Source organism: Festucalex cinctus, chromosome 20, assembly GCF_051991245.1.
Source record: "Festucalex cinctus isolate MCC-2025b chromosome 20, RoL_Fcin_1.0, whole genome shotgun sequence".
Taxonomy (NCBI): Eukaryota; Metazoa; Chordata; class Actinopteri; order Syngnathiformes; family Syngnathidae; genus Festucalex; species Festucalex cinctus.
This window is the reverse complement of record NC_135430.1, coordinates 21,676,091-21,695,456: the sequence shown is the minus strand read 5'-3', so window position 1 is coordinate 21,695,456 and position 19,366 is coordinate 21,676,091. Positions and strand designations below refer to the sequence as shown.

The window sequence follows — 19,366 nt, the reverse complement described above, 5'->3', positions numbered from 1 at the left end:
CCAAGTAATGTAACTAGATTACTTTTAGACTGACTTTTCCACAATACCAAACACAGAAATAATGACAAAATAAAATTAAATATCAGAAGAAGGTCAAAAAGTCTCTTTGGACAAAAACAAAACAAAAAAACATTTCAAATGTTGTCATGTGCTGAAGGTTGGGTCCCAAAGCGCAGACACAAATAAGATTTTAACAATTCACATGGAGAGGCGTAGAACAAACTCGACGAGACGAGAAACAAAGAGAGTTGCACAGAGGGACAGAAAGCAATAATCCGGCAAACACAAACACTTCTCAGAACGCTCCTACAGACAGTGAATCGATCTGATTGTCGCTCACAACAACCACGGGAATGAGCTCACGTGGTCAGTTACAATTGGGACGATACTTCTCGTGCTGAGGGCTCAAATAAACAACTGGGTCGATATACCGAGTGGAAATTGTAATACAGTGAAATCACCATTTTTAATAAATGTACTAAAAAATGTATTAAATGTGATCTGATTATGTGTATAGTACTGTTAAAAATGGCAATAAATGTATCAATTTCTCCCTAAGCCTCGTTAACACATTATTTTTTGTACAATTCTCTGCAAACTAAATTGCAAATTCCACATTTAAAATGGATTCGCATATTCATGCGTCATGCATAAAAAAATGTGCATTGAGTCCCCCCCCCCCCCCCCCCCCACACTCAAGTATGTCTTTTGAAATGTTTTGTATAAAACAACTGTGACAAAAGGAACATTTATTTTGGTTAAGTTAGTTTCAAAAATGTCAATCCCAACAAAACAATCAGAAAGTAATGTCAATCTTGTCTCCATTGTTTCCAGAGCCGCACCCAAGTCCTGACTTGAACTCAAACAGTGCTCATCCTTAAACTTAACTCGTGTTTTAACGCTTCAAGCTGCCAGATTCTAACTGCGCTGTTAACACATGATCAAAGATAACTTTTCATCTGAGGTTGTCAGACTTTTTCGAAGCCACAATATTTGACACATCTGCTGCACCCAGTGAGTCCCCAAAGGAAAACATCAGACGGTCGTATCAAGACGGCATTTGGTTTCATGTTGCGGATGTCCTATACAGCTTGCTGAATATCTCATTGACAAGATAGAAAATTAGAAAATGAAGCTAACTGTTGTAGGGTACGTCAAATTCCATACGTACGTGCCAAATCTAATGTTTCTTGCTGAAGGTCAGAGATGCAACCACAGCATGGAAGGCGAGGAAATGACTTCCTTATTTTAGGTGTGATTGATTGTCCCCCTGACCTGTTAGACGGAAGAGGTGCTTAAGAGGAGGAGGAAGACTCGGATAATTGGGCCCGGTGGTATCCAAAGCCCGGCAGGTGTGCAGAGAACTCTCCAAGCTCTGAACTCTCAAACACACCGAGGATTTAACTACCTCGGAGGAATGTTTTTCTGTTTTATTTCCGGCTTGTCTTTTATTGAGCAGATGAAACGTGAGCGAGACAGTTCTTCTATTGACATTTTAGACAAGCCACAACAGAAGAAAAACTACACAGGTGTCAAAAACTCTCTTCAGCCAAGACAAATAGCGACTTGAATGTGAGCTTTTTCATTTTTATTGTAATAATTGGCGCGCTTATGATGCGCGTTTTAACTCAGTGGTTCTAACCTGGGTTGGATCCAACTTCGGATTTAGGGGTCAAGACATACACCTGACTCAAATGATGACACCTGCTTGGCCATCGTTGGCTGCAGGTAATCATGCTAACATTGCTCAGCCTATCTGTGCTGCGAGGAATTTTGGTGCGCTCAGTAGCCGACTTGTGGATGTTGAAATGGTACGTCATGTGATATTGTAATCCTTTTATACTATGTAGAGCAAAAAAAGAAAGTTGTCAGATGATTATGTGCAATATGCACAACATGTATAATGGAATGTATGGTGTTCCACAGGGTTCAATTCTAGGGCCTCTGCTGTTTATATTGTATCTGCTGAGCCTGGTTGTTAAAGAGGAAGTCAATGTTAAATATTTCTTGACAATAATATGTTATATGCGACCACACTAGTCTAAATATGACATTGTAATTCATATTACATTTGTGGAATATAAGTTATGAAGCAAAATCCAGCAGTTTTTAGCAATCTCAGAACGCGGCCATTTTGCCAATTGCTGTCGACTGAAGATGGCATCAAAGTTGCTCAGGGCTCAGGCAACAACCAATCACAGCTCAGCTTCAGAACAGGTAAGCTGTGATTGGTTGTGCTACAGCGAGCTCGAGCAAAACTTAAGGAAAGCTTCTAAATGTTAAGAACCGCTGTTTGAAATAAAGTACAAATCGTTAAACTTCAAATTTCGGGGGGGGAAAAACAACACAGTATACAAGTTCCCATTATTAAAGAAAGATATTCTTTTCTGTCATTAAAAACGATCTAATCAGGAAAATCAGTGACTCACATGAAAGAAATGGAGATGAGGTACAGGCGGATAAGGAGGCTCATCAAAGAAGGAGATCTAGTTAGGGATTCAATGCCCTATAATTCCCTTTCTCTTAAAACCTTCGTCAGTGGGGGCACACGGCCAATTTGCTCCCTAAATGGCTACGTGTGAATGTGCAGATTGCTTTGCATAGCCGCTGGGAACGGCAGCTTCTTCCTCCTTTGCTTCTCCACACGGAGCCTGCGAATTGGAAAAGATCCAAAGACAGATAAGCTTAACTCGGCCTTCGCTGCCTACCTAAAGTCCAGAGCCTTTTTTCCGACACGTGGCTAATTCAATCCATGCTCTCACTCAATTAATCGACTTTAATAGACTCCTTTGGCTTTATCTTTCCTGGGAACTGGGGGACCTCTATTAAGAGTTGTAGAATAATATCTGCAAAAAAAGCTTTATGGTGTAAGTCTCATGGAATGTTAAGACAATGACGCGTCCCAGCGGCATTAACGGTGATCATATATGCATCCCTCATCTCTCTTTCGGGGACTGGAAGTACATGAATGTAATGTAGTGCATAAAATATTGACAACCAGCTGCTCCTGGCTCGGGCTTTATGCGCGTTACTACAGGCTTCATTAGTCAAAATGTCCCTGATGGGGAGCTGGGTGAGGGGGGCGGGGGATTTCCAAGCGTCCGCAGAATTATGGTTTTACATAACGTGCGTGTCAGAAAGGGTCCAGGACTGGTGTCAAAAATTATATCTTTTTGCATCGTTCAGTGCGTATGAAGAGGATGATGACGTGCCTGCTCACAATCTCGTGAGCATCTGACAGTTCCTGGCTGTTGAAGCACAACACCATGTTTGAGCAATCTGCCAATCGGGCTCAAACCGATTTCTTTATTTATTTGATCTTTTGCCATTTCCCAAACTCAAAGATGACAGCTGTGCATAATCCCGGAAGAATATTTCCAGGAATGTATGAAGGCGTGGCAGAGAAGGCTGGGAAATTGTGTTCGACTCCGGAGAGCCATCTTGAAAGGGGAAAACTTTTGAAAGTTTGGATTTGAAAGATATCTTTTGCCTCATAAAAAGTCATCATCATCAATTGGAAGAATACACATTTTGAATAGGTTTTATTCATAGGAAACAATGGACTGCGATTGGCTGGCAACCGGTTCAGGGTGTAGCCAGCTGGAATAGGCTCCAGCACCCCCACGACCCTTGTGAGGAATAAGCGGTTCAAAAGATGGCTGGATATCTCTGTATTTATTAAAGTAGCGGTAGTTCAGTTCTAAAAGAAACATTTTTCTCAACTTGTACATTACCCGACTCCATTCTCATTAGATAATTGTGATCTAACTTCCCATGGTCGGTTTCTGATTGTTGCAACCAAGATTGATGGTTTTAGCAATCAGCAATTAAACCCCAGTGATCAGGGTGAAAAATGGGAGGAAGGGGGGAAGCAGAGGTGGGCGGTAGCAGCCCGCCTCCCCCATCCCTCCCTCCCTCCCTCCCTCCATCCCTCCCCAACCAAAACCCTCCTTCTCCTCTCGTCAGCCAGGAAAGGCTTCACTCAGCTGGGGTGCGTTTCGCCCGGGGCTGGGCTCACTGGTGGAGGTTAACTCCAGCATAAATAAGCATCTTTGGACTCATTACAGGGATTAGAGAGTAATTCGCCTGCGAGGAAGAAGACGACTGCCAGGGTTTTGGTACAGTTTACGACAGTCTTATGGGGGCAAGGGCCCTGGAGATTACGAGTGGGGAAGAGATGGAAAGGCAAGCAAAAAAAAGAGGAGGACCAAGGGAGAAGAGAGGCGAGCTGTCAAGTCAATCCAAGCCCCCGGCTGCCCCCTTGATCTCGAGGATGTTGGGGTGCTGTGAAAATGGATAATGGGAGTTAGAAGGACCAGGCCTGTCGAGAGAGAAGTGTGATGATTGTTATAACTTTCCCTCATCTCCCTCCTCCACTTAACCGAATAAACACCCAAGAGGAGGCCCTAAATCAATTTTAATGATGTTGAAATACAATTTAGGCACAAAATACACAACAAATGCTAATTTGGCCATGATGAGAGGCATCAGAAATTCCTCCCATTATTTATTCAGCTGACTTTCTGCATTTTTCATCAGAACAAATATTCCCATTTCAACAAACACGCACTCCAAGAGAATTCCAAGCATAAATCAACACATTCTTTCATTAAATATATGCTCTGTGGGGTTCTCGGTAGTCTGTCCAGTACGTCAAAGACAAATAGTTCTGTCTGAAGTGCAGCCAGAGAAACGGAGGACGGTCAATACACGTGCGCACACATTAAACGTAGACGGTTCAGAAGTGTGTGTTCAGAAGAAACACTGACATCATAAAAATGGCTTGTGAATCAAAAGGAGGGTTACAAACCATTTACATTCCGCTTACTCAAAGAACATGAATCAATCCTTAATTAGTTGTCGATAATCAAATGAATCAATGTTAATTTTGATCATCTATTTAGTGTGACCAGCATGGGTCAGGTGAGCAATTGGTTGTCAGTTCGAGCCCTGATCCTTGTGGCCATGTCAGTGTCCTTGAGCAAGATACTAAACCCCCGACGAGTGAATGAGGACTCATTATGAAGCGCTATGCGTGCCTTGTCGGTGGAAAAGCACCATACAAGTGAAAGCTTATTTTGTCCCATCGTTCAGAGACCTAAAATTGTCCAAATCCTCAGTCGTTCAGTCAGCCTCTCAACAGTTAATATTCTCAGATTTCTGATGTTAAATTAAAATAAGACATTTACTACACAAATAAACATTTGCTTTTACTTTGGGAAAACAATGATAAAACATTTTTGGCTATTTTCTGACGTTACAGACCACACCAGGAACCGGATCATAAAAAAAAAAAAAAAAAAAAAAAAAAAAAAAAAAAAGTACATTTTCCGCATTGTCAATGAATAAAAAATGTCCTGATTTTGAACAACGGTATGAACATTAAAACATCCATTAAAACCCTCACCTATCCTTCAATACTATTGGAAAACCATTTCAGGTGGCTACTCTTGAAGCTCATCGAGGGAATGCAAGTGTGTGGGGAAAAAAAAATCATCAAAGAGTGACTATTTTGAAGAAATTAAAATTTAAAACATGTTTTCAATTATTTTGTAGCCTGGGTGCCTGTTCCTTTAAATCCCTCTCGGCGTGTGGCCATGTGACCCAGAGTAGCTAGTGAGGAGCACATATAAAAGGAGGGAAAATTGAATCAGGAAGTTGTCAGAGATTCAGCTGCATGTTTGTGTCTCTTCAGTTTTCTTGATTGTATGTTTTAGCCTTGCTTGTTGTTAAATCCGAGCTGACTGTTAACTTGTAGGAGCCTCCTATGAGAGTTATCTCGGTTTGGAGAAGAGCGAGCGAAATAGGTGAGTGCAGAACATTCAATTTGTTTGGCCTCCTCCATTTATTTCTATGGAGTGAAATAGGCCACACTTTATGCCTGTTTCTACCTGTAAAGATTTACTTTTATTGATTGATTGATGTGAGTACAGCGACATGCTATTTATTCATGATGTAATTGTTTATTTGATAGATGAAATGTATATGAATTGTGTGCACACTTGAATATTTGAATGATTGAACTCAATATGTGAGCTAATGCTAATGCTATTCCTGTAATGTGTTTGGCATTTGTCTCATTGGAGCTTTGGCCTCATTCTACAGGCCAGGCTTTCGACGTTGATGGTTTGCTAACGAGCCAGGCCTTGGAGCCTAGCCCTTTGGGACTGAGAGTCACGGAGTCACGCTTATCCTGCTGGGCCGGTAGGGGGCTCCTTGCAGCCCACAAGTCTTTCCTGCTTCCACACAGACTACTGCTACCCACTAACACCCTTGCACCACCCTACCTCCGGACAACTGGTCATGACTTGAGTGGGTTGTCAATGAACTGTGGGCGGGAGAGGCTAACTACTTTGTTGCTGGTATCAAGTGTTTCTGGACATTGCAGTACTGCTGGATGTGCTTGCATCTATGAGACTGTTGGACCTGCAATCACTTGGGTTTGCAACTAATGCAGTGCGAATTTTGGATTGATGATTTCATTAATTGTACAAAGAATATTGAACAGTATTGAAATTACGATAAGCGTGTTCTATGAGTGAATGGCCATTCATCCCTTTGACCTTGTTGTTTATTGTCCATTTGTGTTTGTATGTCAATTTATGTAAAAAAATATATGGTGCCAAACTCAAATCTTGTCTCTTGCAACTCTCTCCTTGAGTCGAACACTAGACTTCTGATAACTAGCCTATTAATTATGAAGCTTTTTGCTGACTTCACTAGCTAAGAGTATTGCTGCCCAACACGTAGATAACTCCACATGTTCATTCATAGTTTTGATGCCTTCAGTGAGAATATACAACATAAATGGTCATGAAAATGCATTGCATGAGAAGGTGTGTCCAAACTTTGGGCCTGTACTGTATGTTGAACACCCAGGTGAAGAGAGGGGCGGAGCTATCAACGGATCCAAAACCCATTCATCGATTAAACTGTTTATTGAAACAATTTAGTTTAATAAGCCTTAATATAGTACATCTAATGCCTGACAAACATATCTATTTTGGCAGGCTCCACTTGCGTTGCCTCTGTCCCACATTTTGGACAGGTGACGCAATTGTTTGCGATACTCTGACTTTTGATACAATAGTAACAGAAAACATGTGAACAACCAACTGTATGAGGCATGGTTGGCCACTCGCCACACAGCCCGCACTCTTGCCACGCCCCCTCTTTATCTGGTCCACCATCCACGCCACTTCTGTTCCCCCTGAGCACAATGGAATATATAGTAGCTTTCAGTTTGCTTGTGTTGATGAGCGGAAACAAGAAAATGAGAAACTCTGCAAATCCGTGCCACAGTAGCTCACGATTCATGTATTGGTATGTAATGTCCCGGGTCACGTCAGGTTTGCTAAAAACTGCTTGAGCGCCAACGATCCTTTCAGCTAGGACTGGGTGGTGACCTTTCCTGAGGAACACAAGAAAGTTGACGAGGCTTGCAAGACGAGCAACACCTGAAATTATAGTCAGGGATTTGCGGAGGGCCTTTTGGAATCCTTCAGAAACAGGACCTCCTGAAGTCAAACCGAGGTACAATTTGAGGTTGTGGGATCGCTCTTTAAGCCAACGAGGACCCACTGTGAGCAGAAACAGAGCCAACTTCTGCCTGTGGGACAGAGGCTTGTACAGGTTCGATGAGGACAAGGTGTTGTGGTAGCGTAGGCTCAGTAAAGACTGGCCAACTGTGGTCCCGTCAGGATAGAGAGTGAATCTCCACACGAGCAGCTGGAGCAAAGCCTTCAGTTCGGGCTCCAGAGGGGTGAGAAGGCCTGGGCGGAAGTTCTGGAAGCAATGGGAGAATTGGGTCCATAGCAGCTGCTCAAGGGCTGAGTCGAGCTCAAGAGCATCCAGCTGGCTGATGCGTAGGACGTGGATCAGTGGGTCAGAAGTGGTTTCTGGGAGAGATTCTCCTACCTGGATGCCCTCCTTTTCCAAACCTGTTAAACACACACACACAAATGTACCAGAGAGGCCTTCTTTAGATTCATTTTTGAAGAAGTAATTGAAAACTTTGCATGACTTGACTAAATTATCATCAGAGGTGGGCAATTTACAAAACTTTGCAGATCCGTCATCCGTCAGTCCGTCATGTTATTTTAACAGGCATCACTTGGTCACCACCATTTAGGACCAAAAGCCCAAGGTGGGCACTCTGTCAGTACGGACGGACGTCATATCTCGGCAAATCAGGCACCTGTCAGTCAAGGACTGTGACGTCTGTCTGTACTTGACCCGGTTAGTGACGATTACTCTGACAGAAGAAACTTCCACTTCCATCAGTGCTTAGTTTCATTTTGTTCTCGTCATTAGTGGGCAAAACAAGCGTCCGACAGTGCGGGACTGACCGACAGTCCGTCCGTACGAGTGAAATGCCCACCTTTGATTATCATATAGCACCATAGCGGATCTATTTAAGATGCAACACTTGGCAAAGTACCCACAGAGTCCAAAAAGTACAGAGCAACTTGGTTGTTGGGTGGATGAGGGCCCCTTGAGGTGAAGGCCATTTTGTTTGAAGGGTTATTTTCTCCACATACATACGGAGGGAAATCACTTTTCACATTTAAAATCCGTCCTTAATGCAACTTTTGAGCTGTGCAATGCAAAGGAACGGCTAGGGAGGGGTCTTCGTCTCCCTCCAGTGTATAAACACACACAATCCAAGAAACACACACGGCGAAACCCAGGGCTCCCGGTGCCTGCACCCTCTGGAGATAGAAGTGTGTATACAAATCACATCACGAGGGATTAGGCTAACGGCACAGTCTCTGGTACACCGTAAACATCTGCCAAATGTGGAACAATCTCCCACTCCCCGGAGTCAACTCCATATGGGATCGCGCTATTGTGACGTCCGGGCTATTTTGTGCCGCAAACGGCTCTCAGTTCCCCAGTTTTTATCTGGCCTTTCCTCAACTGAAACGCTTAGGAAGTGGGTGACTAACTAACACAAGGAGAGACAGAGCAATCGAGTGACAGAGTGAGCGAGAGAGAGGCCCTTTTTGACAGTGGCTTTTGTGTCTCGCTGAACAGGATTTGTCATGAGGCTTTTGAGATTTCAGCGGGGTAAATATGGCAGTTTTGACAGAAAGAGAGGGAGAGATGGTCACTTTAGAAGGCTCAAAGGTGGTAACATTTATATATTTAATGTAATGTGTGGCAATGGTTGGCTCCTGTCTGTGTATTCATGATGTTTCAATGGATGGAGGACGAAGTCAGAATTAGCAAATCAATGGGGGAGAAAAAATAGAGTGAATATGTGTTGAAGTAAGCAGGTGTGACAAATTCATTGAGTTGAATTTGAAAGGCTGCCATGTTTAGTGACTAGAACCGCGCCTGTGACGGAAGCACAGTTTGGATTAAAAAAAAAAAAGGAGCCTCCAAGTCTGTACTTAACCAGTAAACAGGCTCCATTTGTTTATCTTAATCTTAAAGTTTTGCCTTAATGTGAAAAAAGGTGCAGATTATGAGCAGTGCATGTGGGCGGAATCCATACTATATGCATGTCATGTATAGCCTTGATCTATATGAAGCGTTAATACGGGACTAAGTTAATCTATCAGTTCATAGATGCACAAACACACACAGCCAGGTCCTGAAAATCCCCATCACAGACGCAACAACAGCACTCCCGGGAGGAGTAAAACCCAGCCGGGCCCAATATTCTTCTCAAAGCTTTTTATCGAGCAGTTTACAAGTTATGAATGAATATGTTTTATTTGGGGAAACACTGTATTGACAGCTACCTATCAATAGTAATGTGACTATTGTCAAGGGTCTGTCAATATTAATGTAATTATGATGTAGTGGGATCCAAGGGATAGCACAGAGTCGGGAGGCCAAGTTACATCTCCGGCCCACTGCCATATCAATAGCCGGGATTGCTATTGACAGTTTCCTTTCAGACTTGCAGCATTTGCCAGATATATAACAAGCAGACACTTCAGTCAATGCTGAGGGTGCCTATAAAAATTAAGCATTTGAATTTACAAGGCTTATACTGTGGACAGCGAGAAATCCATGCTTCTTGTGTAGTCAAAAGTCACACACCGTGTCAGAGTACACGACGGGCTGAGGGTGGCGCAAGCCACACTGTGTCGCAGTTGTACGCAAAAACAAACAAACAGGAAGCTCACCAGTACAAAACCCACACATGCATGTGGTCAATTTACTGAATAATTCTCTTGCGGGTCAGACAGGCAACCAATCAATCCAGACACAAAACATCATCCCTCGCACAGTCACAAGGCCAGGTGGAAAAGTTCAGGGATGCTAAAGAGGACAAACAAAAATGGAAATAAATCAGAGGTCTTTCATTTGTAGCAGGGATGTGATAAATCCTTTTTAAAAAGCATTTAGGTTATTTTGATTCAGGTCGGATGAGAGTCGTCCCTCCCGTGTGCATGCGGTTCAGACAAAAGATGAGCGCAGAGACTCAAGGCTGAATGGCGTGGCTTACTGACAGCAACAACAACAATATCCCATCTAGCAGAGAACACAGTGCAACATTGCTGCAAGCTAAATGGGGCTATGACCGGTGTGACGAAGGCAGACACCAGGCAACAAAAGCACAGATGCCTCCCAGTCGCCCCGGCCCTCTAAAAAAAGTCTGCTTCAGTCACCCACAAGAAAAATGGAGCGTCAAAAGGACAGATTAAAAAGACAGATATGTCAGACAAGGCATCATGAAACCTCAAGCTGTGGTGGGGCGCTACTGTTTACTGATACAGTGAGAGAAGAAAAACTGGGGGCAAAGATAACCAGGGAGGGGGAAAAATGAGGGGGTGGGGGGCAGATAAGCATAAAGGGCACAAATGTGCATACCAGCTGACCTTGAGACTGGCGGTCACAATAAAGGAGGAGGGAATGTTCCTGAAGCATATCTGCCATAGTGAGGTGCAAGGCATCCAGGGAGTACCCTATAGACAGAGGAAGACACCACCTTCTCCTTGACCTTGGCTTTGGTGTCTAGGGATGGGATGAGGGTGTTAAGAGCAGAGGGCAAAAGGAAGGGGGATGCTAAAAAGGCAATTGCATTTTGCTTTACTACAGCACACAAATGCAGCGAAGCTTGAAGATAATTCTGACCCACCATCACACTTTGGATATTTGGCTCCACTCGCAATTGATGCTTTTCTATTATCATCAGGACCTACTAAGTATTCTAGTAGGCCTTATGTTTGGGTGGCCAGATTTTCAAAATTAAAAACTGAGACACTAGTATTTCGCTGATGTTATGTGTTTCCGTAAAACACTTTCAAACAGCTGTAGCTGTCACATAGCGCTATTATAAAAATGACTTGACTGGAAAATCAAATATACAATACATTCTCACCAGGAACTATTCCTAATTCCTAATATAGTCCTAGTAGGACTATATTTCCCACAATTGGTTTGCTGACTGGATGAAAACAATAAAAATAAATAAATAAGGGTTGCTGGGTCAGGACCTGCATCGTGGGACAAAACATTGGAACTGGCGAAACGGAACACAAGGCTCAAAACTAGGACTGTTCTGTTTAACCCGAGACGTCTGGCCACCATACCTTTCCTGTTTATCGTACCAAGCTAAAGACCTACCAGGTTTGTGATGTAAGCACTAGTTAGCCATTCGTCAAGCAGATTTGTCACCATTCAAGTGTGCAAAAATAAACACACACAAGCTAACATTGGCCTGTTGTTGTCTTATCTCTCGACCCTTCAGGTGTGTACCTCACATTCTCCACTTTGCTGCAGCCAGTTTTCTTGCCACCCTCCGTTTCATCTTGGATAAAACGTGCCTGCTTGTTTACTGTGGCCACAAACTGAGAAGTGAATTCATAAGACCCTTCTCCATTGTTGTTTACAGTTAGTGTGCCACTGTGCTGTGCTCTACTAGGTGGCACGGTTTTTGAAGTTTCCTCTACTACTGACAAGGCAGTAATTCGAAAGTGGAAAAACAGACCAACCAAAACAGAAACTGCAATAGAAAAGGGGACATTGGCTACAGTTCCTTGACTGCTAAAAATGGATGGAACACAAAAGTGTGCTGGTTTCCAATTTCCCAGATTTTATTCCTCTTGCTCATGTAAATTAATTTGTGTGAAAGCTCGAGTGAATCAAACCTATTTCCCTGAGCACTTTGGACCATCCTCCTCCTCCACTGCCGTACTTTATTGCCCTTCTTTGGCCAGGAAGGCTCGTGGCCCTATTAGCCAAGAGCTGATAATGTTTCACACTATGAAAACAAATGAGGATGTCAAACTTTTAAAAGAGTGATGTCATACGGCATACCAAATGCACTATACAAATGCTAAGATTACTCTGGTAGTAACCAGACTAATTGTTATGAGTCTGTTTCATGAAAAATGAATGTGTGCAAATGCACAGAGGGGTGTTCGGGACATGTCTAAATATTCACACACACTAATGCTCTATCAAGGCTCCTCTCTTCCTCTAATCAGCCAAGACTCCTTCAAGCCATGGGGTCGAGCCAACACTGTCTGCACACCAACAGAATATACATTAGTTATAACATTTGACACGCAAAAAAAAAGTTTTATACTTTACTTAATCTGGTATGCGTAGAAGGTAAATTATTGAAGAGAATTAATTGATTTCATGAGCATGAAGGTTGAGTATGTTAAGTGGTGTCAATGTAACAAGTATATGGGTTTCCAAAAAATAAAATAAAATAAAAACTAAAATGTCATGAAACATTTAGAGAGCAAAATCTCTTAGGGATCCACTTTTTAATGTATAAAAACCATAAAAAAACAACAACCCACACATACAAAGTATGGGGTGGCACATTTAAATGAGGTCAGATTGGGGTAACATGTTTAGGAGTGGTAAACTTTTGGAGGCTTACTATTACTAATAGTGCATTGAACAACTAAGCCTGTCACGATACATTTTTTGGGACGATGCATTTTCTCATAAACTAATCACAATAACTGGCAGTTGATGCTTTTTAATGCCACTGATTTCTATCTTGAATGCAAAATGTTCCACGTATTGCCAGGGCATTATAGGCTTTGGAGTCAGACTTAATTCCATGTATTCTGCTCAATTTTATGCGGCTCAGCAGGAAGAAGAAGATGAAGAGAAAAAAAAAAAAACTCTCTCTGCTTCAACCCCAGCAAGGTGATTGACAGGAGTGAGAAAGAAGCAAGCTGGACTAAAAATGTTGATGACTTATTAACCAAACACGCATGCGAATGGCAATTTAGTGAGTCTGGAGAAAATATTGTGTCCATTTTACGGTAAGTCAATAAGGTATAATAATTATCCTGACAGGTCTATGTATACCCCATAAAAACTGTTGTTTTCTAATCTTGTTTGGAACCTCAAAAAGTTACTTAAGAGTCAGATTCAGAATCACACAGACACATATACACACCCACAATGTACCAACAAAAATATCTAAACTACTCATGTGTTAATAAGTACATTTTAACACATGGTTATGGTTATAAAAAAAACAACAAAAAACAAAAACATAGTGCTCTCAGGCATTGATTATTTAGTACAATAACAAGAGCCATATGGGAGGAGTGTGACCTTCTGACAACCAGTGCTGCAGTTTGATCTTGGTGCATCTTGGTATACATTACATCGAATGTTAGGATTCTCGTTGTGGTCCCATCTATCTTGCAGCCAACATATAACAAAACCATACAATAGTAAATCTTACATTACTGTCTAAAGATCGACGTTGTAGAGACATGCGACATTCGACAGACCGTAACATAACTATTTATGCTATTCGAAACAGACGGGGGAGGATTACACATGGGATCTACTAATAATTATGGCAGAAGGAAGGAAAAATGATATTTACCCATTTCGATGTATGAAAAGACAAATTCAAAATATACGAAGCATTCTTGAGCACTGTAATCTGACAGGCAACAACATGTATTTCCGGGATGCAAGCGCAGATCCCGCCTCAAACAAGGAACGGATCAATAGGGTGATGACACGTCACAAAAATGCATCACGCTGTAGAAATGTAGCCAATCGGGTCACCCAACGTCATCGCAGTGGCAAACTGTATTGAGAGCGTGTGTCATTAAAAACACAATTTATTGTACAGTTTCTGTTGTGGTAACCGCACGTGGAAACCGTTTTGCACACGAATACAATGCACGAAAAGGACGTCCGTTTAAAACGCACAGTAACGGCAAGATATTGTGTTTCCTTCGTGAAATGCCACTGTCGTTTAGTAAACTGTAGAGAATTGAAACTGCACGCCACTATTAGTATTTTGTGCCTTGAGCAATCAAAGCATCCAGAACAACAGGTGCAAGATGTCAAACAGGGCTCACCAACCCCGACAAACCCCATTGAAATAACTTATGAAAGAATTCAAAACACACTGCACGAGCAAAGTTGAGATGCCAGCAAGTGGACATTACCTCAAGCCCACAGGTGATGCTGCAGGTGAGACCACATTTCTCGTTAATTTTGACATTTAAAAGGAATTGAATGTACAATAGTTATTAGAGTTTGGTTTTCCTAATGCATTAAGGATTAAACGTGGATATTTCCCTTCACCTTGTCTTCAAATTTGGAGGTGCTGTTTGAATTGGAAGGAAAAGACAAAATGTTTTTGCTTCTTTTTTTTCTTGCTTCTTATTTGCGTTTTCCTCCAAGAGGTATAAGCTAAGCTATGGTTGGGTTTCATTTGTTTTTACTTGCCTTGGATGATATTAATTAACCTAGATTTAGCAAATTTAAATTCTATCCAACAATGGGGATATTTACTTCTTGTTTAAAAACAAGTACAACATGCATTTCAATTCATTCATTTCAGGTATTTGTCTATTAATTCAGATGTGAGAGTGTTCTGAAGTCTGTTAAATTCTATTTTGTTGTATTTTAATTTGCATTGCTAGGTATTTGGTACTTTCAGTACACTGTAACAAATAACAACAACACTATAGATTATGTATAAAAAAAGAATCTTGAGAAAATATACTAACCGAATGAACTGAATTTGGTGTAGCACAATTTACTACCATCACCGATTGTTATTGGGTTACCAATACCATCTATACCCGGTGCAATACAAATCAAAGAACATCCACTTCCCCATGACATGGTCATCAGGAGATGGCCTCTATTCTCTCAGACAAATAGCAGGAGGATGTACACAGGGGCCACTTTCATAAAGCTGTGGCAATTGCAACAGGTGGCAAATTGCATTATGTTTCAATCTGAGTGGCACAGATCAGGAACACTGATCCAAACCCATATTTTATTTTATTTTTTTAAAGCAAGCTTTCTAATCATCAGGATTGTCATGTGACATAATGTAGGGACAGAATGTAGTCTGTGTGAGCCGGGCTGTGCATCAACGCAAGTGTAATAAGATTTTAGAGATGGCTTTTGGTCAGCTGGGTCCATTCGATGGCCTTCGTAATGAGGTTATGTGTTTAGAAACCAGCAGCTCCCTTGTCCTAAAGGCTGACGTGAACACTTTATCATAAAGTTTGTCTACTGAAAAAGATGCAACAATTCAAACTTCTGTAGGTTTTGTGGTCTGTATGACGATAGCGAGGTTGATAATTGGGATTCACTCATGGTCGGGACGTGCTGTACAATACTTCGAGCTGATTGGATGATGCGCTACCTAACTTTTATTTTGACCAATCATGGCGACGGATGAAAATGATTTCTTAATTTAAAACAAGCAGCTGGCTGCTTGCTACTAGTAGTGCAAGCAGAGACCAGAGTTTGGAAAACAAGTGAATGCTTAAATAAAATGAAAGCATTTTAATTTGCTGAGACATCAATTCTCTCTGTCTCTGTAGCACATGGACACATCACCAAGCACGAACATACTCCCTTCAGCCCCTTGGACTTCTTCACCAAGCCTTCAAGAGAGTGCCGTTTATTAGAAGCTGACGCTGATATACTGTAAGTCTAATTGGTGTTCATCAAAACACAATGTACTGTAGCTTAGCACCACTGGATTTGTAACTACATCCTCTGCACAACATTTAAAAACCAAGCCACCAAATTACACTTTGTTAATATGTGTAGGAGGAGTGTGGCTCTTGACATAGCCAAAAATATGCCACTCACACCCCAATTGACAAGTTAGCCGCACATTATGTGACACCAATGCTCGTAACACCATTTTTAATAATTCTACTCTAAGCTAACACTGCGACTGTCTTTACCAATTGACTTTCATATGACAGTGCTTAAACAGCTGTTTCCAAGCGGCTCTTTCGCCCTTTCGCTCGCTCAATAACATATTTTCAAAAATAGGCAGATGCCAAAAGATGTACTTTGGTTGTGGAATTTCATACTTGATGAGTGGGCAGACGCACGTGGTTCTTTTGTTGATCTTACATAGTACATATTAAATTGGAAATACTTGGTGGGATACAATGTGGTCTTTACATTTGTCATCTTATGAAAGGCATGATTTTTTTTTTTTTTTTTTTTTTTAAATACAGATCTTTTATTGGATCTCATTATCTGGCACCCCTGTCATGCAAAGGCTGTTTGTTTATCTTATCTCGAGGCTTTTGTTTTGGCTGGTAGCAAACATTTGAAACATTAATGCCAATTCAATACCCCCTCTTGCACACGATAAAAGTAGGGCAGTCATTATGTCAAGAAACCAGCAAAGTCCTTCTAACAACAAGCCTGTGGTTATTATGATGCATTATTCAATAATACAGAGGAGGCACGAGTGGCATCAGCTTTGCACTCGTAGATTTTTTTTAAACTTTCCCTTCTAATGCTACATATAAATGATGTTTCTGGTGGCCATGTGCCTTTGCAAATTTTTGGCCAAAGGCACACGTAAAAATAGCTAGCATACCCATAGCTAAATCTGAAAACTTTGACAGGGCTGCCGAACTTGAAATGACAATGAGATGTGGCCTTTTATGAGCTTGTGTGATTTTGCACGTCGAAATGTAGTTGTGGCCTATTATACAGCACATGCAAGTACTTACCTGCTTTTGTGGTGGAGGTCAGAAGGCCAGTGTTGCATCCTCGCCATAAAGTTTGCAAAGGTCACTGTAATACAATGCACTGCATTTCTTTGCATTCGACAGCATTCCTCCTTCGCCTCTATAGGGTTTTTTTTTTTTTTGCTGTGTTTCCTGAATAGGCTGCATAATAAACATGTTTATATTGCCAAATACATGCCTACTTAAAGTGATAATGAGCAAGGGCTTCTTCTTGCTGCCATGACGAAGACACAATTGCAGAACTGACTAAATGACAGTTTCTTTGTTCAAAGTCAAAATCCTGCTGCCTATGTGTTTAGGTGGTAGAACAGTTTTGGTATCGATCGTGACAAAAAGCTTCTTGGGCCAGCCGAAGAAAATGGTGGATTATAAGCATCTCCATTGTGTTTTTAAATCTCCATTTTCATCCAACTTAAATGATGCTCTTGCTGTCTATTCATGCAACTTTGGATGTTTTCACCCTTTCAATTGATAAACAAATACAAACAAATTGAGTCACTCACGCAAGTCTATTATAGTCATCCGGGGACAATTGTCTGTTTCTGCTCTGATGTCCATAATGTGATATCTAATCAAATCAAGAGCATTTAGAGCTACTTATGGACCTTTCCAGCATGTAAACAACGCAATGAAGTCTGTAATAGGAGCTTGACAAACATCGGATTGAATTGTCGTGCAAAGTCTTGATGTAGAAAACTGCAATTGACAATACTGTACATAGTTTTGGAGTCAGAATTTCAAGATGTTTAGCTCTTTGTATTCTGTTCATTAGATGGCGGCGAAGGCTCTGTTGTCTTTCTGTTCTACATAGGCAGGCAAATGCATGTCATCTTCCTCACTGACATAACGCAGGCTTGCGTCAGACACTACAGTACTTTGAAAGTAATGACATTTACATTTATTGTAACCGGTGATGACCTTTAGATTGTTGTAAATCTGAAAGGTTACATGCTATACTTTAGGAAACTTTTTACTTCTAATAACCTATCTGACATGGAAAACCTAATTGAAGGTTGAAATTACATTACAAATACTGTACTGAAAATATGTCATCTAGGAAGAATCAATTACGGCTCAAGCTATGCAATTTTTTTTTTGTCTTTAACGACAGATGAATTCGCTCCGTGTCGTGGACGGGACGTGTAATCATACTACAAGTCTGAGCTCGACACCATTCGATCTTCGCGTGTTGTTTTTGCCAAGAGATCCCCGTCGTCAATGATTGTCGGGGAGGCAGGACAAGGGAGCGTTTGCGTGAATGGGGTGCGCCAGGGACATTGCTTGCGCTCCCTGTTCGGTCGTGTTTAGATTAAAGTCCATGTAGTCCAATTTTGCAAGCTTGAACATACTTTTGTATTTCGACTTTCTACAAAAACAATGCTGTTATATTGTTGACGTTAATGTGAGAAATGTAAATTTAGTTATACGCTAAGCATTAAAAAAAATTCCCTTGTGCAACTCTTCCACACATTCACATGCGTGCGTATACGTGATGAAGGAGCAGCTGCTTGGACGGCAAACGGAACAGACGTGCGAGAGACCAGGGAGGTCAAGGGGTCGTGGTGGTTGACTATGCTAATGTTGTTGTTAATGACTTTGCTGTGAGTGATAATTTATCATCTTCATTACCATATTAAGTTCACTGTCCCGCCATGACCAGCGAGACCCTCCCCCACTACCGCCCTGCACACACGCAATTCCCTCACTGCGAAGTCATGGATGCCCCCATTTGAGCCTTGAAATAATGAACTAATTAAGCTAATTAAAATCAATAGAGGTGCCGATACCAGCGTGGACATGTCAGGGACGCTGTCTCTATCTGCAGTCGAAGGAATTTTCAAAGTGAATGGGTGGAATAGGTGTGCAACATAAACAACCGGTAGGATGAAACATTTAAGGACATTTGGAGAAGACGGGGAGCACGAGGCTAAGAGTATCATTTTATATTAAGTAAGGCAGAGTTCAAACATTTCAGTTTTGTAGTATTTTAACTATTGGGGGGGGGGATATAACAATGAGCTAATCAGGCAAAAAGATGAAAGACAAGAAAATGTGGAGATTGAAATGAGAGTGCGAGAGGTTCCTAATGCTGATTTATGAGTGCTTGGCCGTCTTTAGCTGAAATAAATGGCTTGTGGGAGTGGCTGCAGCATTACTCCCCGTACAGGATACTAAGTGCATTGTAAGGTCAGTCATAAGGCCAAACTTACATATGTACTGCTCTGCCCTCGTAAACCTTTGTTAATATATCAGCCTCGGAATGGAACTGTAACTCTGAAACACTGCGACTGTACAGGCTGACTTATTACCTGGATTATTGTTTTATAATGCTTCTAAAAGTCAACTATTTGTGGCAACAATTTTTTTTAAGGGAAGGTTTGGTAACT

General features: G+C 41.5%; 2 protein-coding genes and 1 long non-coding RNA gene across 5 annotated transcripts in view; 2 read left to right on the top strand and 1 right to left on the bottom strand.

The window, feature by feature from the left end:
* Nucleotides 1-5,643: 5,643 nt before the first annotated feature.
* On the top strand, nt 5,644-6,936 carry LOC144009102 (uncharacterized). Its single transcript, XR_013280836.1, has 2 exons — nt 5,644-5,807; nt 6,106-6,936. It is a non-coding gene; the product is annotated as an uncharacterized LOC144009102 (long non-coding RNA).
* pex2 (peroxisomal biogenesis factor 2) lies at nt 6,920-13,929 on the bottom strand. Its single transcript, XM_077508611.1, has 2 exons — nt 13,826-13,929; nt 6,920-7,940 (listed from the first exon to the last, which is right to left on the bottom strand). The coding sequence occupies exons 1-2, from the start codon at nt 13,827-13,829 to the stop codon at nt 6,979-6,981; spliced, it is 966 nt and encodes a 321-aa protein (XP_077364737.1). The 5' UTR covers nt 13,830-13,929; the 3' UTR covers nt 6,920-6,978.
* A 175-nt stretch (nt 13,930-14,104) lies between these two features.
* Nucleotides 14,105-19,366, top strand: part of LOC144009098 (uncharacterized) — a 268,151-nt gene continuing 262,889 nt past the window's right edge. For 2 of the 3 annotated variants that reach the window (XM_077508606.1, XM_077508605.1), the window contains exon 1: nt 14,105-14,427. In XM_077508606.1, coding sequence (XP_077364732.1) covers nt 14,419-14,427 — 9 coding nt within the window. In that variant the 5' untranslated portion in view covers nt 14,105-14,418. Of the gene's footprint in view, nt 14,428-15,800; nt 15,907-19,366 lie in introns of all 3 variants that reach the window. The other variant, XM_077508607.1, reaches the window with a different exon arrangement.